The following is a 27,749-nucleotide window of genomic DNA, read 5'->3' as shown; positions in this document are numbered from 1 at the left end:
GAAACATGAATGCTAATTAAAATTTTTAAATAAATAAATATTTATTTATTTTTATTATTATATGTTTGAAAATGTTTAAGGAAAAAAGTAAAATGTAAAAAAAAATTTTTTTAAACTTTATTTGAAGCCTTATTAAATTCAATTGGTTATAACCAACAAACTTATTGGGGACAATTTCTATAGAATTTCTTGAAAAAAAAATAATTCTAATCCAAAAATAAATTTACTTCTCTAGTCTATAACTATATTTATCATATTTTTTTATAAAATTTGTTTATATTTGTTTTTGTGTTTAAAAATGCTTTTGAACAAATTTAAAAATTGTTATTTTTTATTTATTTTAAATTAATATATTTTTAGTATTTTAAAATCATTTTGATTTACAGCTATTAAAAATAATTTTTATAAAAATAAAAAAAATATTATTTTAATATATTTTAACACAATTTTTTTTTAAATAACTATAATTACACACCTAAATATTCATACTCCTATAATTCATATCATAGTAGTAACAAGACATTGCAATAACAACTTTTTTCGGTTCGCAGGTCAAAAAAAGTATAAGTAGTTGGAAAGCATTTATAAGATATTTTGATAATTTTTATTTTTTTAATTATTTTTTAAAAGTATTTTTTAATTTAAAAATTATTAAAATTGATAATTTTTTTAATATTTCATGATTTTAATGTGCTAATATAAAAACTATATAAAAAAATTATTTTAATATATTTTCAGATAAAAAATTATTTTAAAACCTACTATACATCAAAATCCTAATATTTTATTCAAAGAATTAATAAATGGACTCAGAGGCATCAATCAGGTTACCTCATAGCTCCGTTGAGATAAAACAATTCTGATTGAAAATTTATGAGAAGTCCAAGGCATGGTAACATCTTCATTCTGTTTTCGAAAATATTATTTTAATATATTTTAACACAATTTTTTTTAAATAACTATAATTGCACACCTAAATATTCATACTCCTATAATTCATATCATAGTAGTAACAAGACATTGCAATAACAACTTATCATAGTAGTAACAAGACATTGCAATAAATAACAACCTTTTTCGGTTCGCAGGTCAAAAAAAATATAAGTAGTTGGAAAGCATTTATAAGATATTTTGATAATTTTTATTTTTTTAATTTAAAAAATTATTAAAATTGATTTTTTTTAATATTTCATGATTTTAATGTGCTAATATAAAAACTATATAAAAAATTATTTTAATATATTTTTAGATAAAAAATTATTTTAAAACTTACTATACATCAAAATCCTAATATTGTATTCAAAGAATTAATAAATGGACTCAGAGGCATCAATCAGGTTACCTCATCACTCCCTTGAAATAAAACAATTCTGATTGGAAGTTTATGAGAAGTCCAAGTCATGGAAACATCTTCATTCTGTTTGCACCTCAAAACATTTGCTAATTATTTTTATTATTTTTTTGACCCGGCCGACCCGTTCGACCCGGTCAAAACCCGGTGACCCGGTCAAAACCCGGAACCCGAGCCTTGGACCGGGTCAGCCACCGGGCCGGGTTTAAAAACTATACTAATAACACACTCTTGCTTTCCTTTTTCTTAGTAAGATTTCACGTTCACCACGCATAGGCTTTGTTTGGGAATGCAGCCTGCTCGACAATTAGCTGTATGTTCATATGAGCTCTACAAGTATGATTGATATTATAATAATAATTATTTTTATTTTTTAAATTATATATTTTAAAAAAATAAAAAAAATATAAACTTTTTTAAAAACACTTTTAAAATGTAAAAATAAACCAGCCATTTATCAGTAATTTTAGACTCCCCTGCACTTCCATTTCGTTTGTAGCGATTCTATGAGCCTTGTACAGCAAGACTAATATGAAACCCTAACAAGAGTGAAAAATGTTGCCTGTTCTGTAGAAATGCATTGCAGGGGATTGGAAGGATGCTTTGAAAAAAGAAGAAGAAGACCGTAGTCTCTATTTATTGTAATATGTAAGCTTTATGATTGTATTTGCGGGACATGTAAAACACAAAGGATCGTGTATGGAGTATATATTCTCCTATAGCAAGTTTATTGTTTCCAAGGAAAGCAGATGTTACATTACAGGAATATAAATTTTTCGTAGCGAGGAACAATCATTTTGCGGAAACTTCAAAAGCTTTCTGGAAAACCTCAGGGGGCTGGCCACCACTCAACTTCTGTTTCCCATTGATCTGCTCAAAAAATTCCATGTCAACGGACCTTTTGCATGCCGAAACAAAGATCTATGCTAAATAAGAAAGGATGCTTTATGACATACCACGTAGAATGGGACTCCTGTGATATGTGCTGAGTACCTCTCAAGCTCCTCGTTAACCTTCAGATGATCGTAAACAGAAAGTTCAGCCCAAATGAAGTTGCTAGTCAGGCTAGTTTTCAATTTATGAGAATAAGGAAAGGTAACAAAGGCAATCGATTTCATCTGAAGAGAGCCCATGACTGGTTTGATTGTGAAAATATGTAGTAAAGTGACATTTTAGGGGAGATGTGCCTGCTGTCAATCAGGATTCAAAAGAAGTGTGATGGAAGAGACTTGGACAATATTCCATTCCATTGTTTTTCAGAAAAAAGAAAGCAATGAAATTAATCCTTGAATGCTTCCCAAATAGAGAAAAAACCACCAATTTTAAAAAATTTGATTTCTTAATTCTAGCTATTTTAATGGCAACCAAAGGGAATATTAAACAATTAGGGGGGAAAGACCTCCTTGACTCCATTATTAGGATCTTCAAGAAATTTAGCTGCTCCCTCTACCCCAACTTTTTGAGCACATTCTAGAAGAAATTCCCTGCATCCAGTTGGGAGCGTTAGAGTATTCCTTAATGGGATGTAAAGATGAATAAACACTATTAACTTTGTTGTACATTTTCATGATACATCTCAATGGCCTAAGACTGTTATATTAGGATAAGAAGACGTGCTATCCTTGTTAGAATGCAGAAGCATAGACAAATCTTTTTATGAGACAGCAAAACTAGTGAAGGCTTAGCGGAGCCCCTTTCAACTATCTGAGAAAAGCATAGAAATTGAACTGCTTTCTCAATTACCAAGCAGCATCAACCATACTAATAACAAACGCCTCACAAAATTGCGTTCATCTGTCATATGTTCATGTGAAATGCTTTAAGGCTGCCATCTCATTTCATTCTGAACAATTCAACAATCAATTTATTGAGAATGCTTCTTAGACAACGTCATGCTGTGTCAAGGTGACTTGGTTGAATTAAAGCTAGAAATCTGGTTGAGATCCTTGAGTAATAGATTCCACTTGCAACTTCTCGAAAACTATGAGAAAAAAGTCTTGGAAATGCAGCCATGGAGTCTTCTGGAAATGGTTAGTCGCTACAAAGTTTTGGATACCATAAACACACAAATGCAAAAGAAGATATGATAAGTCTCATGTGTGGAGGTGAAAAGTTCTAATATATGCACTTACCTATCACCAACATATTTGGCCTGAGTGAAGTATCCGAGAAATAGCTCCTCAGCAAGTTTATGTTGCTTATCAACACCCTGTTGGCCGGCAAAATTTATAAGTCTGTGGCTGTCTAGAGTATTGCCCCTGTTCACAAGACAATTCTTACAGTTTCAGCATCAAATCAACTACTTGTTTTTCTTATATGACAAAGTCCATTTATGAATTCAAAATGAAATCTTACGTGAGTCCAGACATGTTATATTCCAGACCAAGACCTTTAAAAATCTGCAACGATCATAGCGACACAATTACATTCTAACCAAACCCAAAGGCCACACAAACAGTAAAATGTATGTAAGAGGAGAAAGAAAAAATGGTAAATACCTCAGTCATCCGAGCCAAGATTCCTTCAGCTCGAGATCCAAACTTTTCCCTGTAGAAATCTAGCTTATTCACACCTTCTTTAGGGGCAGAAGGATTAAGAAAAAAAGGATGCCATTTGATCTGCAGAGTAAATATGATATTAAAGTTAGACTGAAACTCTAACGCAAGAAAGAGAGGCAGAGAGAAAGACAGAGAGGAACCTCAAAATCAAACCGATCCCTAGAAGCAGCTATAGCTTTGTCCAAATTTCTCTTGCCAACAAAACACCATGGGCATACAGTGTCTGAACTGACATCAATTCGGATAAGCTTCTTTCCAGTGTTGTTACTACCTGACTCAGCCATGATGCTTAAGTATCTGCGATCTTTAAACTATACAAACATAGGGTCAGGTTCACATATTTTGAAGATTCGAAAAGACTTAAGGTTGTATTTCTTCTGGTTCTACGTCCCGACACATCGAAACCTAATACAAATTCATTAGAAGACCAGGAACAAAACGCTGCAAGGGAAAAAAAATCCTTCCATTGTCTTTCAGCGGTGAACTAATGTAAGATTGATTGTAACTTTTACAGTCTGTGACAATGAATAAGCTTGTTAATTTCTCATGGTAATCTATTTAGTTACCTGAAAGAGGCAATAATGTCTACCTTTTCTTCTCTATTTCCTCAATGGTGCTTCAAGCCCACCCAACCCTTTCCTCTTAATTCTGTTCCACAGAAAAGCTAACTTGTTGGATTGACGAGCTATTATACTATCATATCATTCCTATTTCAACACAAAATGGAATGGTAAAAACTTTTTGAAGTCTTTTGAAGGAACAATCCCAGACTAGCCTCATCCAATTTCACTCGTAGCAGCTACCATCCCTTTATCAAATGTTTATCCTTTCTGGATCAATAGCTAGGAACAAAACCAAATGCTAAGCCAAGCAATGAAGCAGAATAACCAAATTCACAAGTTCTTCATTTATGATCGCATTAAAAACTGAAAGAAAACCGCATGATAATAGAAGGGTTTTCTTTATTTCATAATTTTTTTTTTCCAAAAGCAAGAATAGGATTGCCTACCCAGTTCAAACATCGCCAAAAACAATAATAACAATGATGAAAAAGAACCATTTCAATCATCTAGGGTAACTCAAAGAACAAAAACTTGCCAGCCAATAAGGAAGAAGAACAAGACTTGGTAAAATCTATTACAATATGAATTACTAAAAATGGGAATAAAGAAAGAATTGACAAAAATGGTAGAGAGGTTTGGTTTCTGAAAGAGAGAAAACGCGTGTACCTGAAAGAATGAAGGAGCTGTGACCTTCCCAAGAGCTACCATACAGTTGAGAAACATGGTGCTTATAAGTATATTTTTAACGATAAAAGTGGACTTTGGATCATTCGACTGTTTCAAGTGTTTTGTCACCTACTGGAAAATTCAGCTGATTAAGAAAAAAAAAAAAAGTATCTCCACCAACCCCTTAAAATGTGACAAATTTTAACAGTTTTTTTTTTGGAAATTAATTTCACACCACACGTTTAAAGAAAATGGTTAAACATTACTCGTCCGGTCTTGACTCTGCTATTTAGTATCTGGAGGCTCAATATGAAGCTATGAACACAAGAGTTGATGAAAGATTCCCTTCATATGCCTTACACAAATTAGTTGACATTCCTGGCACGTAAAATGCTCATAATTCTCGAGTAAACAGGATAGATTTCACCTTTTCTCTTGGAATATTAAAACAAATAAATAAATATTTATCTGAAGTTGGGTCATAATCATATGTTCTTTAACTTATTTTTTTCTTTTCTTGTCTTTTCTTTTTTCCTTTTGTTTTAAACTTGACGTCTCTTGAGAAAAAAAGAAGATATTAATACTAGGTTAACTTGCTTGATATATATTGGAAATTATAAAAAGATAATTTTGTTTTTATCAATAAAAATGGCTAAAAAGAAACCGAAGACAGAGTTCTTAGTTCAAGATTTGCTGTACAAATTCATTTTAATTTTATATCATTTTACAATTAATTTGAACTATCCAATTTATACAAACTCCTTACTTTTTAGGAGATGAACTCTATAATGAAGTTGCTAGTGAATTATAGTTAGTTATATTAATCTCTCATATTTGTGTATAATTATGAAATTATATAAGGTTGTGTTGTGATAGTATTTCAAAATGAAAACATAAATAAAAGAATAAACTTATAAAAATAAAAACATTAAAATAAATGGGATAATTTTAGAATAAACTTATTTATTTTTAAAACAAAAAAAGGAACATAAATGCACATCTCTCATATTTCCTTTTTAAAAAAATTACCCCAAAACCATCTCCAATATTAAATTATTACCATAAAAGATTTTTTTGGATTAAAAACAGAGATAAAAAAGATAAAAAAGAACACATTTGTGATTGAAAAAAATTCCAATTGAATACTCTTATTTTCGTACTAAATGTGCAAATTGAAATTTGGATAAATAATTTTGAAATTTTAACTCTATATATTTCTTACATTTAAATTTAATAGTTGGATCTAAATAATTTTAATTCTCAATAAAAATCTATTTTCTCAAATATAAAATATGTTTAATTTTAATTAATATAATTAATGTTAAAGATATATAATATCATAGTAGTAATTGCTTTTAAAGTATTTTTTATTTAAACCTCACTTACCATTCCTGATTTTAGTGGTTTGCACTTCGCATCAAATATATTGTTCAGGACTTCAACTTTTGAGCATGAAAAATAACTATTATTGTCATGATATTACATTAAATAAAAAAGTACACAACAGCTACCAGCACCTTAACACTAGCATGATAAATGAATGCCATACCTATGCTGTAGATAAGCATCTCCAACACATCCAAGGACTTGGAGCGAGGCTCATATTATTGTCATGATATTACATTAAATAAACAAGTACACAACTGCTACCAGCACCTTGACACTAGCATAATAAATGAATGCCATATCTATGCTGTAGATAAACAACTCCAACACATCCAAGGACTTAGAGCGAGTCCCAATATTAAAAATATATATTTTTTATTTTTTAAAATAATTTTTTATAGTCAACTTATCAAAACATTAAAAAATATCAAAAAATAATTTTAAATTAAAAAACACAATAAAAATATTTTAATATATTTTTAAAATAATTTTTTATAGTCAACTTATCAAAACATTAAAAAAAAATTTAAATAAAAAAACACTTTTAATATATTTTTAAAATATTTTTTTATAATCAACATATCAAAACATTAAAAACAAAATTTAAATAAAAAAACATAATAAAAAAAGCAACAGGTACAAAAGCCATCCATCCAATGCCATGAAAAAATAAGTAAAGAAAAACAAGAAACGGTCAACCATATAAACTGGTTCTAGAAGATTCGTGGCCCATACAGCTCTGGAATATAGAGAACTCCCAATTTCCGCAAGCAATGTCGAATGTGAATTCCTTCACATTCTCTCTTCCCTTTCTCCAAAAGACAACTCCATACATAGTACTCTATAATCTCCCTACTTTATTACAATATTACATCACATTTTCTCAACAAAATCTCACTGTAATAACCAGAAAAAAGGTATGCTTCAATTGCACCCTCGCTACATTTTTTCTTTTCTTTTCTCCTTCTTCAATTTTCCCAGCAATCAAACTCACACTTTCACCATGACCCATTCAATCTTTGTATCAAAATTTGAAGAATCGCAAATGGGTCATCAAGAGATTTGGTTTTTCCTAATGGGCCGTCAGAAGTTTAGATTTTTTCGGCCTTTTCATTAAGAACTGATGAAATTTCCTTGTCTCATTTTGGGTTTATTTGTTGGTTTTACTGCTAGGGGTTTTTAAAAGACGAGATAGTATAGAAATGGATATAAATGGGATAATAGGAGAGACGAAAAGGTCAGTGAATTTTCCAACAAAGAGTGCAATTTATGTGTGGGGATACAATCAGAGTGGGCAAACAGGGAGGGAAGGCAAAGATGGTCACTTGAGAATTCCAAAACAGCTTCCTCCTGAGCTTTTTGGGTGCCCTGCAGGAGCTAATGCTAGGTGGTTGGATATAGCTTGTGGCCGTGAGCATACTGCTGCTGTGGCTTCTGATGGGTCACTTTTCACTTGGGGTTTGTTACCTTCTACCTTTTTTTTGTTATTGTTTATTGTATTATCTATCCTTTAATCGCTGTTCATTGTGGATTTTTGTGTACGATTTGTTATAGTTTGATTCAAACGAGACAGTTATTATGCTGCACTGATAAAAAAAAATGCATGGATAATAGGGATTTTTCTTCTCAATGAAGCTGTAATTCCTTGTTGCCAAGAGCATACTTTGGCTATCACTTGTGAACCGTTGTTCTTTACCTGGGGTTTGGGAATAATATCCTCATTTTGCTCAATTCCTTGGTGATGATTGTGCCTTAGAATTCTTCTAACATGTAATTGAAAATGTTAGTGATTTACTTATTCCTGTGTTTTTTACTGTTATTGGTTGGATAGCGGATTTTAATATTTTAGCTGCATATCTGTATAATAGTTTTTCTTTATGGATTTAGATGTTTATCTTCTCAAATTTGTTTTTGTGCCTATATCTATTTTCTTTTTTCTTGCATTAGCAATGTACCCTGGTTTTGGGTGCTTGTTCAATATATCTTATCAAGGATCACATTTGATAGTGCACGTGTATTTCCTATGAAGAAAGGCATTATATAGCTATCCGTGTATTCAACCAGGGGCTAACGAATTTGGTCAACTGGGAGATGGCACTGAGGAGGGCAGGAAGTACCCGAAGAAAGTGAAGCAACTGGAGACAGAGTTTGTGAAATCTGTATCTTGTGGGGCACATTGTACTGCTGCTATTGCAGAGCCTCGTCAAAATGATGGAACCGTCTTGAGTAGACTCTGGGTTTGGGGACAAAATCAGGTTGTCATTTTATTCCAGTTAACTTTCCTTTCCTATAAACATCAGGAGGTATTACCCTGTTCAGTTTTATTATATTTTAGTGAATTTTATTCTTCTCATTACAGGGATCAAATTATCCACGTTTGTTCTGTGGAGCCTTTTCACCAAACACGGTATGTTAAAGATCAGAGTTTGCATTTTCAGTTATAAACTAACTAGTTTAAACAACTGCTGGTATTCTAGTACTTAAGCTGATTCATTATGAAAATAGATGCAATATATTCCATAGTCCTTCAATATGCTATTCTTCTTACTTGGATATGGCATTTTGGCCATTAACTAAAAGTAATTTCAGTCTCTGTTAATCTTTAATTCTTTGGTTTTTACCTCTCATCATAAATCTGTTTTGTGTTCATTGATAAGAAACATTACTATCAAGCATAAGCTGGATATATCTTCAATTTTTTATCGACTCTCACTCTACTGGATTAATTTGGATTGTGCACATCAATTGTTTCAGATCATCCGCCAGGTGTCCTGTGGTGCAGTTCATGTGGTGGCTTTATCAGAGGATGGCCTACTGCAAGCTTGGGGTAAATGGTCTTCTTGATGCATGAAAAGCTATTGTGAATTTTTTTTAGAAGCGTGGATTTTTTGTTGTTGTTTTGTTTCCATCAACTTTCATATAATGTGTTTATGATAAAGCTTAAGAACGTCTGGTCAATATATGTGCCAATTTTTAATTGGTTGACGTTTGATCTAAGAAAATGGAAGAATTTGCACCATTCTCATCCGACCTATTTATTAATCAGTAAATTATTGTTCTTCTGACAAATCAGGCTACAATGAATATGGTCAACTTGGCAGAGGTTTTACTTGTGAAGGACTACAGGGGGCTCGTGTAATAAATGCTTATGCAAAGTTTCTTGACGAATCCCCTGAGCTTGTGAAGATTACCCAAGTGTCATGTGGGGAGTACCACACAGCTGCCATATCTGAAAAAGGCGAGGTGTAAGTTATCTGAAGGACCTCTTAAATGGAGATAGTTCTACATTTAAGCATGAGAATTGTGGTTATCCGCATGACACATGTAACTCTCTTTGAAGGTTGGGAAATATCTTCATATTGGAATCTCATGTCTAGTCAGGAGAAGGGGTGCAATGGAAATGCGATGCATTATGATCCACAAGTCTCTTTCCCCAACACCTTGGTTATCCCATGAAAAGCAAAAGTTATTGTTGATCCATTATTTCTTCCACTAACTTTTTGCTTTGGTTGTTTCTTGCATTCTCTACTATGACGCTCAAGCCTCTTTTCCCTAGCACAAATCTGTCTCATATTTTTTTTCTGCAACAAACTTATTGTGTGGTCTCGCAAATTGTAGAATTTCATGTGCTTAGGATTGTTACATTATCAATCATAGTTTGGTTCTACTTAGCAGAGAGCTCAGTCATGGCTGAAGTGGAACATAATATAACTGAGAAATTGGGGTAGAAACTAGAAAGCTAATATGTAGAACTAGATATTGATTTATGCCAGGAGATGGAAATGGGTTACGAGTATTGCATACATGCTGCTCACAAAACTGGTAAAGCAGTTGCAGGAGGTGTCACATCATCCAGGATGACTAGCATAAATTAATGTTGAGTGGCATATGAGTTAATTGCTTACCTACTAGATAAGGAGCATATATACAATTGAAGACCTTTAACCAAACATCTTAAGCATTTGGTCTGTATCGATGTTTTGTCCAACTTTTTTGTTGAACTTGCAACCCCCTCTAAATTTGACTTATCTCAACCAAGTCACTTTCGTGAAAGGTTCAGCATGTGGTAGCACATGTTTCGGACTGATGCAGATGCTGATTCTTCTGCTGAGAGAACTTCTTCATGTACAAGGACTGTTTCATTAATGTTTGGTTAGCCTTGAGCGTACTGTATCTAATGTCCTATCACAAAATGAAGAATAAGAAGCAGCAATTAGCATTTGTCTCTAAGAAGAAAGATTCAATATTTAGCCCTTTGCTGACATCCCTCTCCCATCCCTTCTGTGTGATGGTCTTTAATCCAGAGAAATCTTTTAGTTTTAAAAGCCTATATTTGTTTGAATGGCTTATTCTATGGCCATACTCCAAAGACAAGTCATAGAAACAATTGGACTCATTCTATATACCATTCTTGTTGTTTTTCCCTGCAGAAAACTGATCATTCATGATTGTTAACTTCTTGCCATGCAGCTATACTTGGGGGCTAGGAAACATGGGCCAACTTGGGCACACTTCTCTTCAGTCTGGGGATAAAGAGTTGCTGCCGAGGCGAGTGGTTGCCCTTGATGGAATCTTCATCAAGGATGTTGCATGTGGTGGTGTACACACTTGTGCAGCGACTCAAAAGGGAGCTCTTTATGCTTGGGGTGGTGGTCAAGCTGGGCAATTGGGCCTTGGCCCCCAAACTGGATCTTTTTCTTTCATTCCTAGCGAATCTGAATCCTTTCTGCGAAATATCCCTGCTTTGGTGGTCCCAACTGATGTGCAACATGTTGCTTGTGGACATTCTCACACACTTGTTTCTATGAGGGATGGAAGAATACATGGATGGGGTTACAATAGCTATGGTCAGGCAGCGAATGAGAAATCTACTTACGCTTGGTATCCATCACCAGTTGACTGGTACGTTATAGCTAAATTTCTTCAGTAGCTTCTGTTGATTTATTTAGTCCTGGATTTTGATGGAAGTATGAAATTGCAGGTGTGTAGGGGAAGTGCGGAAACTAGCAGCTGGTGGTGGCCATTCAGCAGTGTTGACTGATGCTTGTTCCTTGAAAGAGTTGTGCGAGTTTAGACTTGCAGAGAATGTAACTTTATCAAATGCCTCTGAAATTGAGGATGTTGCATCCAGAACAGGAGCAGATGCTTTAGCACGCCTCTGTGGAAGATTGAGGTATTCCTCTTTTGTGTATGGTTGATAGATCTGCCTCTGACTTGTTATTTATAGGGTTAACCACAAGAATACATGGGGCTGTGTGTTTCATCAATCACATCCATTTTACTCGTAATGTTACCTAAAGTTATCAATTTCACCCTCCCTTCCACTTTCCATCCAAATCTGTTAACAAAATCTTTTACACCCCCATGCAGAAACTTTTAAATTTCAAGATTAATTGAATTTTTTGTTTAAAAATGAAAAGTTAATGATAAAAAAGACAAAACTTAATTTAAACTCAAAATTTTGAAAAACTTGAATCCCGTTTAGACTAAAAATTTAAAGTTAGTTGTTAAAAGAGAAGAAAAAAGAACCATTAAATCCCATTTAATTCAAAATTATAAAGAATTTAAAAATTGAATGTTTCAAGTTCAATTTTTTTTCCCAATCTCATACTATTATTTTTCTTATTCTGTTCTAAATTTGATAAATCTTGAAATTCTGAGTTACCACATGGGTATTTAATGGAATATGTTAAACTGATTTGGATGGAAGGTGGATTGAAGGGTACCAATTAAAAACATGTGGTAACCTTAAGGGTATAATTGATGGATGCAATTGATGAAGGGTTAACATTGAAAACAGCCCTACATGGAAGGGGTATTTTTGTAGTTAGCCCTTGTTTCTATTTATTCTTTTGATCTGGTTGCTTTATTCTGGAGTCTTAAACCCTGTTTGAGAGTATGGGGCTGCTTTTCATTCTAAAATGCATTAAAATAATTTTTTTATTTTTTGAAAATTATTTTTGAAATCAGCGTATCAAAACGATCCAGAACATAAAAAAATTAATTTTTAGCCAAAAATATTTGAATTTTTTTGAAATGTAGGTTGGCCCGAGTTTCCAATTGCTCTTTTAGTAGCACACCATCCTCTGCTTGTAAAGATGTCTACTTTATGCTGTGAGTCACTAGAATTTGATTGGAAGCTGAAATTCTCTAAAATGTTTGGAGTGACATGGGAGGTGATCTCATGTATTTATATTTTACTCTCTCTAGAGTGTGTGATGTGAATTTCATATTAATGCGATGCTTCAATGCCAACCTTCTTTAAAATATTTAGATTTTACTCTTTCTAGAGTGGCTGTGATGTGAATTTCATATTAATGCGATGCTTCAATACCAACCATCTTTAAAATACTGAATCGAGCTACTGTCAATTGAATCATTGTTTACATTTTGTTACCACTGCTCGTGTGCAATTTATGCCACCGTGAGCTTTGCCACTTTATCCTTGCGATGGCTTGGATGTACTATCTCGTCATTTTCCTATTGTTTCATTTGGAGATGCTTAACAACACAGCTCTTTTTACCTGCAGGGAGCATTTGCTTGGAGGCGATTTAGATTATGAAGATATCAGCAACAGGAAGGACGAAACAATCAATTAGGACTGGAGATTGCTGCTCACTGTTGTGGTCTGTATTTTCGTTGGTGATCCAATGAGGACTGCAATTAATAACTATATTATTGAGATGCCAATGGGGAATCCCTGGTGCTCCGTGTATCATATAATTCACTTCTCGTAGGTCATGTAGGTGATCACTCTGGTTGTGACCATTGAACCAAAACCACATGCTTGATATTGAAGTCGAAATTGAACTTCTTATTGAACCTTGTATAAAATTCAGTGGTTGTTGGACTTAAAGTGTATGCAAAAGGATTCTTGCTCTGAAATGGTGCTCGCCTTGATCATAGACAAGTGACGTTGTGTTATATTAAAGATCTAGCCTCCTGGGGAGGCCACGCTAAATTAAATTAAAAGAAAAGCAGCTTAAAAGCCATACAAAACTTGCATTTGGTGGTAAAACCATCTTGTCAAGGTGATGTAATATTACAATATTGATTAAGGATAAGTTGGTTTATATATATATACATTTTACAAAGTTAAATGATTTTATTTTCTTTAAAGCAAAAAAATGATTGCTTTTGTCTTTTACTATTATTTGCATGCTAAAATTACCGTGATACATATAAGATAACAAAAAAACATTAAATTTGCACAGGAGGGATGTTTTATATTTTTATTTTATGAATAATGAAGTTATGAGATTGCCTTTCAAATAAAAATTTGTGTGCATTGTTTTAAGGGTGTTTTTTGTTTTTTATATATTTTTTTGTTATTTTTGGGATGATTTAAGGGCTAATTAGTAATTTTAAAAGATTAAATATTATTTATTTTTTTTTGTTAATGTGTGCAACGATTCCTGCACCTTTCGAGCAGCGTGTGTAAGATTATTCAATTATTATAATTAGTTGTTTGTGATAGCATTTAGAGCACCAAGTTATCTTTTTTTTTATCTCGGTGGAGCACGTATAAACAACAAACATGCTATTGAAGAATAATTCAAATCTCATCCTTCAATTAATTAAAAATTAAATTTTATAATTTATTTTTATTTATTTTATATTAATTATTTCAATCATATAATTTAATTTGTGAACTTGAATCAATTATTTAGATTAACTCAAGTTGTATATTTTTTAGTTTTTTAATTGATTTTTTTTCAATTTTTATCCTATTAATATTAGATTTAATTGGATACTAGGTTTTATAATTTGTTTTGATTTGTTTTTTGTAATGTTATCTTAGTCTCATGTCCTAATTTTAGATTTGAAAGGTTAACTTAGATTGACTTAAATCAATCAAATATATTTTCGTCTTAATATTTTAAAAAATATATTATTTTAAATTTTTTTAGTCAAACTATATTTTTAATAGTTGTTTGGGTTGTCTTTACCTTTGTCAAGTTGATCGTTATATCGGATCAACCTCCAGATAATTTAATTTAATTTTTCTACTAGAAAATATGTTTTGTCAAGTTGATCGTTATATCGGATCAATCTCCAGATAATTTAATTTAATTTTTCTAACAATATATACCTAGAAAAATTTTTACACTAAAAAAATTAATTTGACATGTAGTATAGCACATGAAAATGATATTTTTAACTATAAAATAAAATAGGAAGGGGGTTTTGCTTTTTTTTTTCTTCTCTGCTCTTTTTTCTCAATTAATATTTTTTTCTTTTGCTAATTTCATCCTTTAAATTCAAGGAAATTTTTTGGGTAAATACAACTCATTTTCTTGAGCCATTTAATTATAATTTAGTTATTTTAGTTTATGAAAACAAATTAATAAATCCATATAATATATAAAAATAATTAAATAGTCTTTTGATTTAATAGTATTTTATTTAAGAAAATAGTTTTCTTTTCTCATTCTCGAGCTGGTATATCATCACAGACAACTTCGATTTGTGGTTTACCATGTCGCAATTGGAAAATTGGCATCACTGGAGCTGTAGCCTGTGGTGTTAAGTTGACTCATGAGGTGACCACTCACTACGAAATCTAATCCCCACAAGAAAAGCAAAACCAAACAAGAAGGGAAAACAAAGAATTCTGTCTCTTGTTCTTCAACAATAGAAGTCAAACTCTTTTCTAAGTTTATTGTTTATAGATAAATTAGTTCACATGTTCATCTTGGCTAGGCCAGCGATGGCAGCGTTGCCACCAAATAAGTCAAGATAAAAGCTCTTGATCATGATTCATGAATGAGATTTTCAGCTGCCGATTCAGGGTGGAGTAAGCTTGTTGAAGCAGAGACTATACTAGCATGCATGCAAAGTGGAATCTTTGCCTACTTAAGGGATATGACAAGACACGGAGCTGGTTTTAGTCTCGAAATAGTTAAGATTACAAATTCAATTATTGTGAATAAGCACTTGAAATTGTCTGCATATTAGTAGAGGTTATGCGATGGATAAATTGACGGCTATAAGAACGAAGTGATAAGTACTCTTCTTCACCTCAATGCCCCATTGATTTTCTGATCTCTCATCCCATGTCTCAAATTCTATCATTGACATGGCGAAGCATCCAATGTGGAATGGTGCTAGGTTGAGTTTGAACTTCAACATCCTTGTTTCCGTTCAGGAATCCTCTAATCTGGAAACTGCCACTGCATCATTTTGCAACAAATGGTTATTTTCTAGTCTGTAAATCAACTAGCAAAGCATGGAATTATAGTATCCTCGCTTAAATTGACCACGCATCCTTTTTTTCCTTACTTCCATAGAAATAATGTTTCTCTAGAGCAAGAAAGGAGAGAACATACCCTATAGTTGGTGGAGGATGTGATAGCATTGACGGCTGCAGTGGAGGTGGTGCTTGTGGTAGCATAAAAGAGGATGAGTTCTGGCCAAGGTTTTGCTGCTCCCATTGTGCTTGCTCAGTTAGCGCCTTCAGTTTTTTCTTGGCCTTTTTTTTTTCTCACAAAATTTTCCACTATCAGTTTTCAGATATAATGCAATATAATGCAATATAGCCTGTTTAAGTATGAAAGACCAAACCTGACAATCGTATTTGAGTGACTTGTATACCTGTTCTACTAGTATGTTGTTCTGGTCCTGAAGTGCCTTTTCCTGCCACAAGCTTGTGTGTTAGATGACACGTACCATACCATGAATATGAATTAGGGCTAAGAATCCAAACTATTTTATCATAGAAATTAGGGCTGTGAACCCTAGGCTCTTGAGCTAGTGTTTTGGACCTTTGGTAACAGGCTAGTGCTATATTACTATATTAGTGACTTTTATGCGGCTACTCAAACATAAACAAAATTTTCACCAAAGCAGCGAATAGAAGTGCAGAAATCTTACTTTTTTCTGCATTTCTGCAAGGGATTCATGGACGAGTTGGTTCTGCAAATTCGAGATTAACTTACACCATGAGCAAGCATTACAACATGTATATCTAAACAAACTAGCATGTGACAACACAAACAATCCTAACTTGAACTTCACCTTTCTTGATCGTATGCTCTTAAGAGCAGTATCTATTTTTTGCTCCAGGTGTTGAAGTTCTTTGTAACTTAAAGGGTCCAAATCCTGTCCTGTATAGTTCCTAAATAGGCAAAATATGAAATACGTCACATCATTTTCTTGATTATTGGCCAGTGCTGTATTGCCATGTGAGAAACAGTACAAAAAGGATGGTCTCAAGCATCTTGGATTTTGTTCAGATTTTTTTAAGGAAAGAATCTCAAAAACCAGTAAGCAAAGGTTCCAATACCTTTAGGAAAAAAAAAGAAAAAAAAAATGAAGTGAACGAAATCCTTTGGTTGAGTGTTTTTGTATAGTTGACACAGAGACTAAGACTTCAGCATACTACACGGATAAAAGTCATATTTAATGACTTGACAAACATCAATACAACTCAAATGAAATCACAGTAGTACCTTAGGTTTCTCTGCAAGAGTTCAACCCTAGCCCTGAGCTTTGGGTGCTCCAAAAACCAGCTTCCCTAAAAATGATTCACAAAAATATCAAGAAACTTAGACACATACAATATCATATTCAATGTGAAGTTTGAAATACATGAGAAACCGTAACCAACAAACACACAACCTATTAGGCTTCTTAAACAAAAGCTAACTTGCTGAAGTGTCCACTGGCCATTCTCCGGTCCACCCACAAAAGTACAAGATTAATAACTATGGACTCATTCTGGTAGATCATACTCATATAATACCTGATGTTCAGGGCCATGTGGCACAAACTGCTGCTCTGCATACGAGCATCTTTCGTATCTTTCAAGGATCGATTCCATGCTGCCAAAAATGGAGAAGTTCTGAAGAATGCTCAACTAAGATTTATGCAGATGAACTACAAGTTTTAATATTTAAGTAACATCCATGAGACCTAAACAAGAATGACTATCTACCCAAAGAAAGATGGATTACATGACATGAGAATCTAGTAAAAACAATCTTAAGATATGATTAACTTATTCAATCTATGACCTTTATTTAAAAGGCATGTCTATGAGATTATCCGAGAAATATACTTAATCTCTATTGATGCATGCGTTAGTTCGAAGACATCCCTTGTCGTTGAATAAGAAAAAATCATAGTTATGCAGAATTTTTGGAAGTAAAACTTCTGTTTTCTAGACTAGTAGCAATGCCGACAAAAAACTATACCATGACGAGCTAGAATATCAGTTCAATCTAAGAATTTAAGTGGGAGATATTAGAGGGATTGAGTTATGGAGATGCAAACAAAATCCGACCAGAAAAGTTAAGCTACTAGATGGACAGCCATTTCACATTATAATTTGACAATAATAATTGAGATGGAACTAGAGGTCGTGGTCAAAATTGTTGTAAATGAATTCCTATCTTACAAAATCTCATTATTTAAAAATATTTTTTTAAAAAATAAACTAGATTTAAATTTATCTGCCAATGCAGGTAATCTTACCAAATAAACTGGATTTAAATTTAGCTATGATATTCCATTCTTTTTTCAAGTAGTGAAATTATTTTGTAGTTTTTAAAGATGAAATCGACATAACTCTTTTAGAAGAATTTTTTTTAATGTTGTTTTATAGTTAATTTTAAGGCTACTTGTGAGCATTATTGTAATTGACTATTTATTAAATATTATTAAAAAAATATACTAGCGCGTGTATATATTAATGAGTGGTTGACCCTTACAATTTTCAAGTGGTACATGCACGGCTATCCAGTAACTAAACTCTGCCTTCCATGAAGGTGTTTAAAAAGCCTTAGTGCCTTTTATAAGATGGGATGACGTGTGCGCCAAAAGCATTTTTGGTTTGACACTGAAAATTATTTGTTTTTTTTTTCTTTTTAAATTTAATGTTAGCTCCTACAAGAATTTAGATAACCACTGCAATTTATTTTTTTCTTCATATTTGATTCATGACCTTATGATTATTATTTTTAAAATTTTAAATAATCTATAAATTAAAAATATTTTTCAATTTCATCCCTTACTATTTTTTAGGATCCTTATTCTTTTGATATTTTTTTTGTTCAATTAATTTTTCTTTTTAATTTTACCATTCAATCAAAAGTAAAATTTATTTTGAATTTAAATTTTAATCCTTATTATTTAAATTTAAATTTTTGCTTTTGGATCCTTTGACGTAATTGATATTTTTTTTCACTTTAATCTTTCAACATTTAATTGGTTGAAAATTGAGCTACGAAGTTTTTCCACATATAGTGTAATTTTCCAGGTTAATTACTGGTTTAGAAAGTTAATGCTGGTTGATATTTTTTTTATTTTCCTTTTAGCTTTGTGATTTTTTTATGTTTTTTTTCTACTTAATTATCTTGGTCTTATAACCTGGACTACAAGTTTAGTAGGTTAGCTAAAATCCTGAATTTAATGGATTGTGAGTTTTAAAAATTAAATCATGTTTAAAAGGATCACTCGGGTTTGCTTGGTTTTTCCCTTTTTTTAATTGATATTTTCTTATTTTATCTTTTTTTTAAGAGTTTTATTTTCTTATTTTTTATGGTCTACCTTCTATGAGATTAGTCTTGAATTCATAACAAGAGTCACTAGTTTCAAAGCTTAACGTGAATTTATTATTTTTTTTTAAATTGATTTATTTCAATTTTATCATTCAACTTTTATTTATTGAAATTGATCTTCATACTTTTTTTTCTTTTTCTTTTTAGTGTGTTATCTTATTAATATGCCTATAGTCGCAAAGTTAGTGGATTAACCTGAGTTGACTTATAGTTTTTTTCATTATTTTTTTTAATTAAATTTATTTATTCAGTTTTGTTATTAAACATTGAGTTGTTTGATAATTAAATTTTATTATTTTATTACAACTTTTTTTGAACGTGGATGCCTTAATATCACAATTAGGTCAAATATTTTGCATCTTGACGTGTAAAGGCTAGAATCGAGTTTTTTTGAACTTTTTTTAAACTTATATATTTTCCTTAATTCTCATCCTAAAATATTTTATTTACTAGAGATTGAGCTTAAGCTCTTTTTTTATTATTTTATTTTAAATAGAGTTATTATGTTCTCATAGAAATTGATCTTCAAACTTTTTTTCCTGTTTTTTTTTTTGTAAAATTATTTCAATCTTATATTCATGATTACAAAGCTTACAAATTAACTCAATTTAAAATGTTTTTTTTATAAAAATAATTTATTTTTGTCCTTTCACATTGAGTTTTTGGATACTTAGATAAGCTAATTTTCTTTTTTCTTTTTTTATTTATATTATTTAAATTGTCAATTGAATCAATAAAATTGCTCTTGATATTTTTTCCTTAACATTTTTTATTACCAGCTAGCATGTAACAAAGTACAAGCCACAAATCTAGTTCTCTCGTGTAAATATAAGTGCTTTGTTTGGTACATCTACCTTTGTTTTATGCTCATTTCTTCTTTTTATTTTCAACATAAGACAAACAAAGTAATCATATTGAGAAATTGTGTTTTAATAAATATATTTTCTTAATTTTCAATTACTAAATCCCTTTAGAACAAATAATAAATTTAGAGTTGGAAGATAAAAGACTATTATTTAATTAAAAATAAACACTTTCTAAGTTTTTGTTTAATGGAATTCAACTAATCATTTAAATGAAGTGAAAATGTTTTCTTCAATAAGATAGTGCTGGGATGACATTTATATCAGCGGTGTCGGGAAGGTGGCGGCGGAGATGATAACAGTTAAGTTGCAGTGATAGGCTATAGCAACATTGATGAAATGGTGCCGATGAAGGCGCCAGTGGCGGCGATTATCATTGGAATGATTAGATGTTGATTTTTATTAAGAATTGTATCTTATGTAGATTTTGAAATTTCTTCGCTGTCGAAGGCGGAGCATCTCTGTATTTTCAGTAATTTTTATGGGATAGGTTTGGGTTACAAACAGGGGCTGAATTGTAGACTTGTGCAAGGCCCTCTTTCTGCACAAATTCATCAATGGCAGTTTCAACCTTAGCAGAATTATCTTCTTCCCCACCCCATGATTGTATCTATAAAATTAGCTTGATGAATCCAACGTTATTAAAGCTTTTTTGATAAAGGTAACTGAAACGAAAACTACAGAAACCACGATTTGACTTAGCCGAATCTTTTCCCTTGAGAAACCGCTGTTCCCTGTTTTCTTAGGTCTCTTTTGGCCGCATTTGTTTTTTTTTTTTTTTTTTTGCATTTATAATAAAACAAATATAGGAAGGCGTTTGATAATAAATTAAATTATATTTATATTATATTATAGAGTTTATTAAAAAATTAAATTTAAAATTAATGTAGTTTTTGTGCAACAATATTTATATTTATGTATTTTTTAACCGGTACATTGTATATATGTTTTTTATTATATATAATAATCATAATTTTTAATAAATACATATTTAAATCCAACTAATCATAACTAATTATATTTTTTTAAAACTTAGTTTTTTAAATTACAATCACAAAACTTAATTTAAAAATAAACACAATTCTCTGTCTCTCCTCTTCTTATCAACCTCTTTTTGAAGGAAAAGTAGCTGACGTACAATTTTTAGGTTTAATTTGAATTTGAAAACAACAAAAAAAATTATAAAATTAGATATTTGATCTAATAATCAGATTAAAATTATATATGTTTTTTTTTTACAAAATCCGTTTGATGGTTCCGAACTTTTTTTATGATCTAATATGTAACTCTTAACTACTATTGATATCTTTCTCCTCTCAAAAAGTCTCAAAAATGGAATCTCTAGTTTGTTTAAACAACAACCAGCACCATATATATATCCCAATATCCTCGTATATATGCTAATCATACGTTGTCGTTGAAGCACAAAACCCCATGCACAGAGCTCTATGACCTTTGGCTAGACCTGACCTGCTAAAGTTCTATATGATCTTCAGCTTATAATATATGGAAATCCAAGTCACTTCCTATGCCTAAAATACTGCTACTTTGCCGCTACTAGCTTCTCGTAGTATATAGACATGGGAAATGACAGGCAGAACTGCCGAGATGCACATGCAGGAGTCAAAACTTCAAAATTCACAAATTTGAAGCTTCTCCTTCTCATCATTTGATTGAGTGATTAATGCCGTACGTGTACTAGCTCTAAATGCAAAGAAAACAAAATTGACGAACAAGACAAAAGGGAATCATAAAGGACATAAAATAAAAGAAGGGCGACCAGGAACTATAAATATTTATATAAGAAGACAATTATGAATGCCAAGGATTTTTTCCACATAAAAAAACTTATAAAACAGTCAACAGGATGTGATGTACACAACTGTCACTGTTCATACATCTACAATAACATCAATGTTCTCTATAGCAAGAAAAATGTGTACTGTAGCATTGTTTCTTGTTTGTATCTGTGTTTGTATGTAACAGACATCAAGACTCAAAGATTGTTGCAAGGAAAGGTGCAATGCAGACCTTGAACAGCATGAAAAAGGATTACAGGCAGAACCATACGAGAACGAAAAATAAAGAATGTGAAAAACAAGTACTAGATAGTTTACTATAGAGCAAGATCAACGTGCAAGAACAAAAATGGAGATAGTTTGAGCGGAGTTAAGCAAGAAGAAAGAAAAAACCTGGAGTCAGTGGAGTACTCAAAGAGCTTCCCTTTTGTAGAGAAAACAATCACAGCGACATCAGCATCACACAGAACAGAGATCTCATGAGCTTTCTTTAGTAAACCAGTTCTTCTCTTAGAGAATGTCACTTGCCTGCTAATCTTGTTCTCGATCCTCTTCAACTGAACCCTACCTCTCCCCATCTTTATTATTTTTCACTCTTTTCTTCAGAGTTTCTATTTCTGTGATGGTATGGTGAACTATCAAGCCAAAGCCCTCCTTTGTATGTATATGTGGAAAAGTGTGGTGAGGGTCTCGTACTTAGGGGTGGTTTTGCAAAACAGAAGTGGTTTTAGCTGTGATGGTATGGTGAACTATCAAGCCAACGCCCTCCTTTGTATATATGTATATGTGGAGAAGTGTGGTGGGGGTCTCGTACTTTTAGAGGGGTGGTTTTGCAAAGCAGAAGTGGTTTTAAAGCTGTGTTCTGTCGATCTGTGATTGGTGAAGAGTCTAGATGTTGGTTGACGTGTCGTTCAGAGCCACAGGTTGATGGACGAACGGTCTGGACACTATCTTGTCACCCATGGCGTGGAAACTGGAAACCTCCCAGCTTCTATTTTTTATTCTTCTTTGTTTTAATGACGGCGATCCTTTTAGTTCTGTAAACTGCTTATTGCCCCCTTTGCTTTTCATGTTTGGTCACACATCTCAATAATGCATGTGTACCTACTTTTTGTGTAATTTGCATGAAAAACAAAACTCGTTTAATATTATTTCTTACATATTTTTACTTATTTAGCAACACACAGTGATAACTCAATTGTTTAAATTTTAAATTTATTTATAATTTTAATTTTGAACTTTTTAGGTTTATTAAAAATCTACATAATCATGAAATTTAAAATTTATAAAATTAATCAAAATATGTACAAATTATTCCAAACATGTATGTTAATAAAAAATAATTATACATTTTCAATTGTTTCTGAAATTAATATATATTTTTTAAAATAAAAATATTTTTTTAATATTTTTTTAAAAAAAAACCACAAATTGATGGTAAGTGTAAGAATAACTATATCCCCCAACAAAACAAGCTTTAACTTTCAGGAACTAGATGTCGAAGAGGGAGTTAACATTGCAATACTGTTTAAATCACTGTATTTCAATGAAAAAAATATATTAAAATTATTCAAATCATTTCAAAATATTGAACGAGATTTAATAATGGGTGAGGTGCCAAAATGGCTTTATATTAAATCTTTAAAGTGTGTGTATATATAAATGTAAAATTAATTTTAATTTTAAACTTGCATATATCTAAAAAATATTTATACTTAATTTTAATTTAATTCAGAATTAAAGATAGTAAAATTTAAACTTTCAAATGCTTGTTTATTAAAACTATCATATTATATAACAAATCATTTTAAAATAAAAATGAGATCTCAATAATTGTTTTATATCAACTCTCTAATAATGGCAATAACAGGGTAAAAAAGGGGTTATTTATATCAAATAATAAAAATCATTAAAATATATTATTTCTCATAGTCTAATGAGATTTAAGACTTTTAATTTAATTAAAGAGAAAGTACATATTTTTAATCATCAAACTAATCCTCCTGATTTTTTTTGCAAGTCTAAATATATTCCTCAAATGAAAAATCGATTATATCATGATCATACCGAATGAGTATAGGGTTTTTTTGGTTTATGTTCCCTTCCCTCTCTCTTTCCCCCCCTTGTAACATAGATTAATTCACTTCAAACCCTAATGGAACCTGGGGAATCTCTGGGAGTTATTGCACCTAGCTGAAGTGGAATATTAACATATATTTCTAGCACCATATATAAGAACCTGGCCAATCTTCTTTTTTTTTTTTTTTCTAGAGAAGCAAAACCAGCCAGAAATAGAACAAAAATACTGATTTTGCAACCAAATTGGCTATCTCTTTTCACATATATTGACATGATGAGTTTTCAAACTCTGGATACAATGCGAGTAGATGCCTAATATCTACCACTCTTGAGTCAATTTCTCAGTTTGAAGATGATCTGCTCTGCCATGGCCTTCTCTTCTTCTCGAAATGCTTTAATGTGATTATGTCCAGCTGCATGTATAAAAAAATAAATTAAAAAAGAGAGCTAGAAATGCAACGAAACAGACAGTGTCGAAATTCTTTGAAGATAATAGAAACATCATCATTAAACTCTGATGAAATCAAGCCTCCTTTATGAACACTCTACGACCACTTAAATGTAATTTTAAACCCTTCATTATAAACTTTCATTAATCTAATTAAATACAATTAATTAACAAAAATATATCTAATTAAATACAATTAATTAACAAAAATATATCTAATTAAATACAATTAATTAACAAAAATATATCTAATTAAATACAATTAATTAACAAAAATATATGGTACTAGATCGATGTATACGTATTAAGCATAATAAACAAACATAAAAGTAATTTAGAAATATATCAAAACAAATATAATAGTTTTTAGATTAAAACTTAGTGTGAACAAAATAATTAGAGTAAACTAGGTATAAATCATCAAAGAAAATATTTTTTGATTTACAACTAATATTAGATAACACTTAATAATTTTTATTATATTTATTATGGGAAAAATATCTTTTTTATTTGTAATAAATCTTTATTTATATTTTACTTTGTTTATAGCCAACATTAATGGATATCATTTTAGTTAATGTTTGAGGTGGATTGTAGTAGTGGTTGTTTTTTTTTTTGTAAATAATAATAGTTTTAGTTTTAAAATTTATTTTTAATACTAGTATATTAAAATAATTTAAAATTATAAAAAATAAACTGAAAATAAAAAATTAAGAATTTTCAGAAACATTTTTTGAAAGTGACAACATATTAATCATCCTTTATTCAGATCAAGGAATGGCACCGGATCCACAAGGTAAAGTTAAATCAGTAATTTTTATTTATTTAAAACAACCTTAATAAGGGGATTTAACGTAAGCCAAACACAGAATCGGTGGTTCAGACCACACGCGAAAGGTGAAATGACTTGATTTTGTTGTTTTTGCCGAAGAAAATGAAGAAGAGGACTAACGAATGCAACGGACAAAACTGTCGGGGCCCGGTTAGATTTTTATCGCCAGCGGTCGATGTGATAGGCCTCAACGCTAAAATCTTATCCTTGTCCGTGCTGACCTATTTGCTTACTTGTTTTGCACGGCACTAATACGCGCTCATTTCTCCCTATACATATATATATATATATATATATATATACTGGCTGTTTTCGCAAGGGAATTTTCAAAATCAATTTTGTTATAATTAAAATAGATGTTTGCAGGAAAGATAAATATTTTGAATTTTGTAATAAAATATATTTTATTAGGAGAATCTTCATTACCTTATTAATGTATTTTTTTAATAAAAAGTATCTTTTTATTATTAGCATGCTTTTTAAATAGAAAAATTAAAGACCATTCAAATAAATATTCATGAAAATTCCAATTCTTTGAATTAAAGATGGAAAATGCACCATTGATTTATTTCTTTTTTATTTTAACTAAAGGGTTTTTTTTTTAACTAGAATCATTAGTTTTTGAATAAAAAAATATCTTGGTTCAAAAAATAAAATTTAATAAAAAACAAAAAAAAATCACATCTCGATAATTTATTTGTGATGAAAGGAGAAAATAAAACAACAATAAATCTAAAAAAATATGTAAATAAATTAAAAAAAAAATAAAAAAAATATCATATCCACATGGGCATATGTTTTTTAAATTTTATGTTCATATATAATAATTCATAAAATAATTTTTAGTATTATAATGATAAATAATAATTTTATTTAAAAACTATGACAAGATTGAATTTAAATATTATTTTAATCATTCTATTTATGGTTAATTTTATTTAAAATTAAAAAACAATTAAATTTTTTCATAAATAATATCAAAAGAGACTAGACATTGATCCTAGAAGAATTGACTTGTGCGCCTAGCTAAAAATTAAAGTCCACATGCGCCTTGAACTATAATGTCAAGCTCATGCATATAGCCTTTTATTTTAAATAAAATGGATGTACAACAATTTTTTTAAATAAAACAAGTAATATGTTATTTATATATATAAACATCTTGTTGTTATCTTGTTCAAATTCCAATAATCTCCCGTGGTTATAAAGTTAGGGTTTGGATTCTTGGATCATAAAAGCTCATTTTAAATTTATTTTCACCTGAAAATACTTAAAAAAGCATTCTAGTAACTTGACATAAATTTATTTTTAACCCAAAACACTATAAAATCAATAAAAAAACTAAAAATTAAATTAAATAAAAAATTATTGAGTTTTGAAATACTTTTTCTAGCAAAATAAGAGTTTCAAACCATTTACATGAAAATCCACTCATTAAAATAAATTAATTAGCACCAACTTTAACATTTGTTATAATTGAAGTTTAGCTCACTGAATGTTTTTTTTTTTAATTTTTTTTAGTCTGTTCTTTCAACACACAAGAAACACCAAACTATAAATAAAATAAAGTTTAGAAGCTTAACATAAAATTATAAAATAAAAATAATTAAAAATATAAAAACAAAAACTATTAGGATCAAACTGAAGTTTTGGGTGCGCGCGCGTGCGCAAACATATATGGGGGTGGGGGGTTTGATAACATTTCCCATATATACACGGGCTGATGGATGTAGTTTGAACTTGAAATGAATAGGTGGGGGGTTTAAAAATTATTTTAATGTATTAATGTTAAAAATAATTTTTTAAAAAATAAAAAATATTATTTTAATATATTTTTAAATAAAAAATATTTTAAAAAATAACTATTATTATTACACAAATAGAGGGATCCCCAAGATTCTCCTCAACTCATATTGTACCTGTTATCAAAACTTAATCCTATAATTCTTGGCAATTCCTTGATTGTAGACGGTAGCTATATATAGAAGGATATGCTGACTTTGTATATTAATTACCTTACTGTAATATTGCTAAAGAAACTCTATAAATAATATCTGCACCATCAGACAAAGTAGTTTTATAAACCTTGTCATAGTATTAAAGCTTCTCTAAGGATTCACCTCTCTTAATCCAAATAACCTTTGAAACTCCGTCCTCCACTCTATCTTTCAACACCATGGTCCATCTCTTGACCATCAAGTTATCTTCTTCCAACTTCATCCTCTAGTATAGCCAAGTGCTGCCATTACTATAATGCCAACATCTTCTTGGATATGTTGATGGCTCTGCTAAGCCTCTTCTTTACTTCATTGACTGAAGAAGCCATGTCTGCTGTTGTTGGCTTAACCTCTTCATATACTGTTTGGTCTTCTTGGGAGACAACCTTCAGTCATCATTCCAAATCCCAAGAGCTATGTTTGAAAAATGAATTGTAGCATAAAAATAAAGACAGTTAATTTGTTGTTGATGTTGTGTATGGTCCCACACCATGTGATGGTGGGACCATCACATGAAATGTCATGTGATGGCTGTCTCTTAGTGTTAATATGAATATGGTTCGGGTATTGTAGCTATAAGATTGAAATTAGAAGAGAGGAGAAGAAAATTAAGAGAGAAAAAGAGAAGAAGAGGCAGCAAAGCAGC

The 27,749-nt window shown here is 30.9% G+C and overlaps 3 protein-coding genes across 3 annotated transcripts; 1 reads left to right on the top strand and 2 right to left on the bottom strand.

The window, feature by feature from the left end:
- Positions 1–1,960: 1,960 nt before the first annotated feature.
- On the bottom strand, positions 1,961–5,294 carry LOC105123264 (Thioredoxin superfamily protein). The gene is made up of 8 exons (XM_011022774.1): positions 5,139–5,294; positions 4,050–4,220; positions 3,850–3,969; positions 3,707–3,750; positions 3,484–3,609; positions 2,751–2,835; positions 2,308–2,364; positions 1,961–2,221 (listed from the first exon to the last, which is right to left on the bottom strand). Exons 1-8 carry the CDS (start codon positions 5,193–5,195, stop codon positions 2,144–2,146), a joined length of 738 nt encoding a protein of 245 aa, XP_011021076.1. The 5' UTR covers positions 5,196–5,294; the 3' UTR covers positions 1,961–2,143.
- A 1,931-nt stretch (positions 5,295–7,225) lies between these two features.
- LOC105123262 (Regulator of chromosome condensation (RCC1) family protein) lies at positions 7,226–13,406 on the top strand. The gene is made up of 9 exons (XM_011022773.1): positions 7,226–7,441; positions 7,698–7,982; positions 8,589–8,779; positions 8,884–8,931; positions 9,279–9,351; positions 9,598–9,769; positions 10,995–11,426; positions 11,506–11,697; positions 13,055–13,406. Exons 2-9 carry the CDS (start codon positions 7,727–7,729, stop codon positions 13,122–13,124), a joined length of 1,434 nt encoding a protein of 477 aa, XP_011021075.1. The 5' UTR covers positions 7,226–7,441; positions 7,698–7,726; the 3' UTR covers positions 13,125–13,406.
- Positions 13,407–15,318: 1,912 nt separating this feature from the next.
- LOC105123261 (truncated transcription factor CAULIFLOWER A-like) lies at positions 15,319–22,385 on the bottom strand. The gene is made up of 8 exons (XM_011022772.1): positions 22,141–22,385; positions 17,270–17,348; positions 16,977–17,041; positions 16,543–16,642; positions 16,399–16,440; positions 16,120–16,161; positions 15,855–15,997; positions 15,319–15,698 (listed from the first exon to the last, which is right to left on the bottom strand). Exons 1-8 carry the CDS (start codon positions 22,323–22,325, stop codon positions 15,587–15,589), a joined length of 768 nt encoding a protein of 255 aa, XP_011021074.1. The 5' UTR covers positions 22,326–22,385; the 3' UTR covers positions 15,319–15,586.
- Between the last annotated feature and the right edge of the window lie 5,364 nt (positions 22,386–27,749).

Source organism: Populus euphratica, unplaced genomic scaffold, assembly GCF_000495115.2.
Source record: "Populus euphratica unplaced genomic scaffold, PopEup_1.0 scaffold10.1, whole genome shotgun sequence".
Taxonomy (NCBI): Eukaryota; Viridiplantae; Streptophyta; class Magnoliopsida; order Malpighiales; family Salicaceae; genus Populus; species Populus euphratica.
Note: the sequence above shows the minus strand (reverse complement) of the source record. Positions and strands in the feature narration are given on the sequence as shown.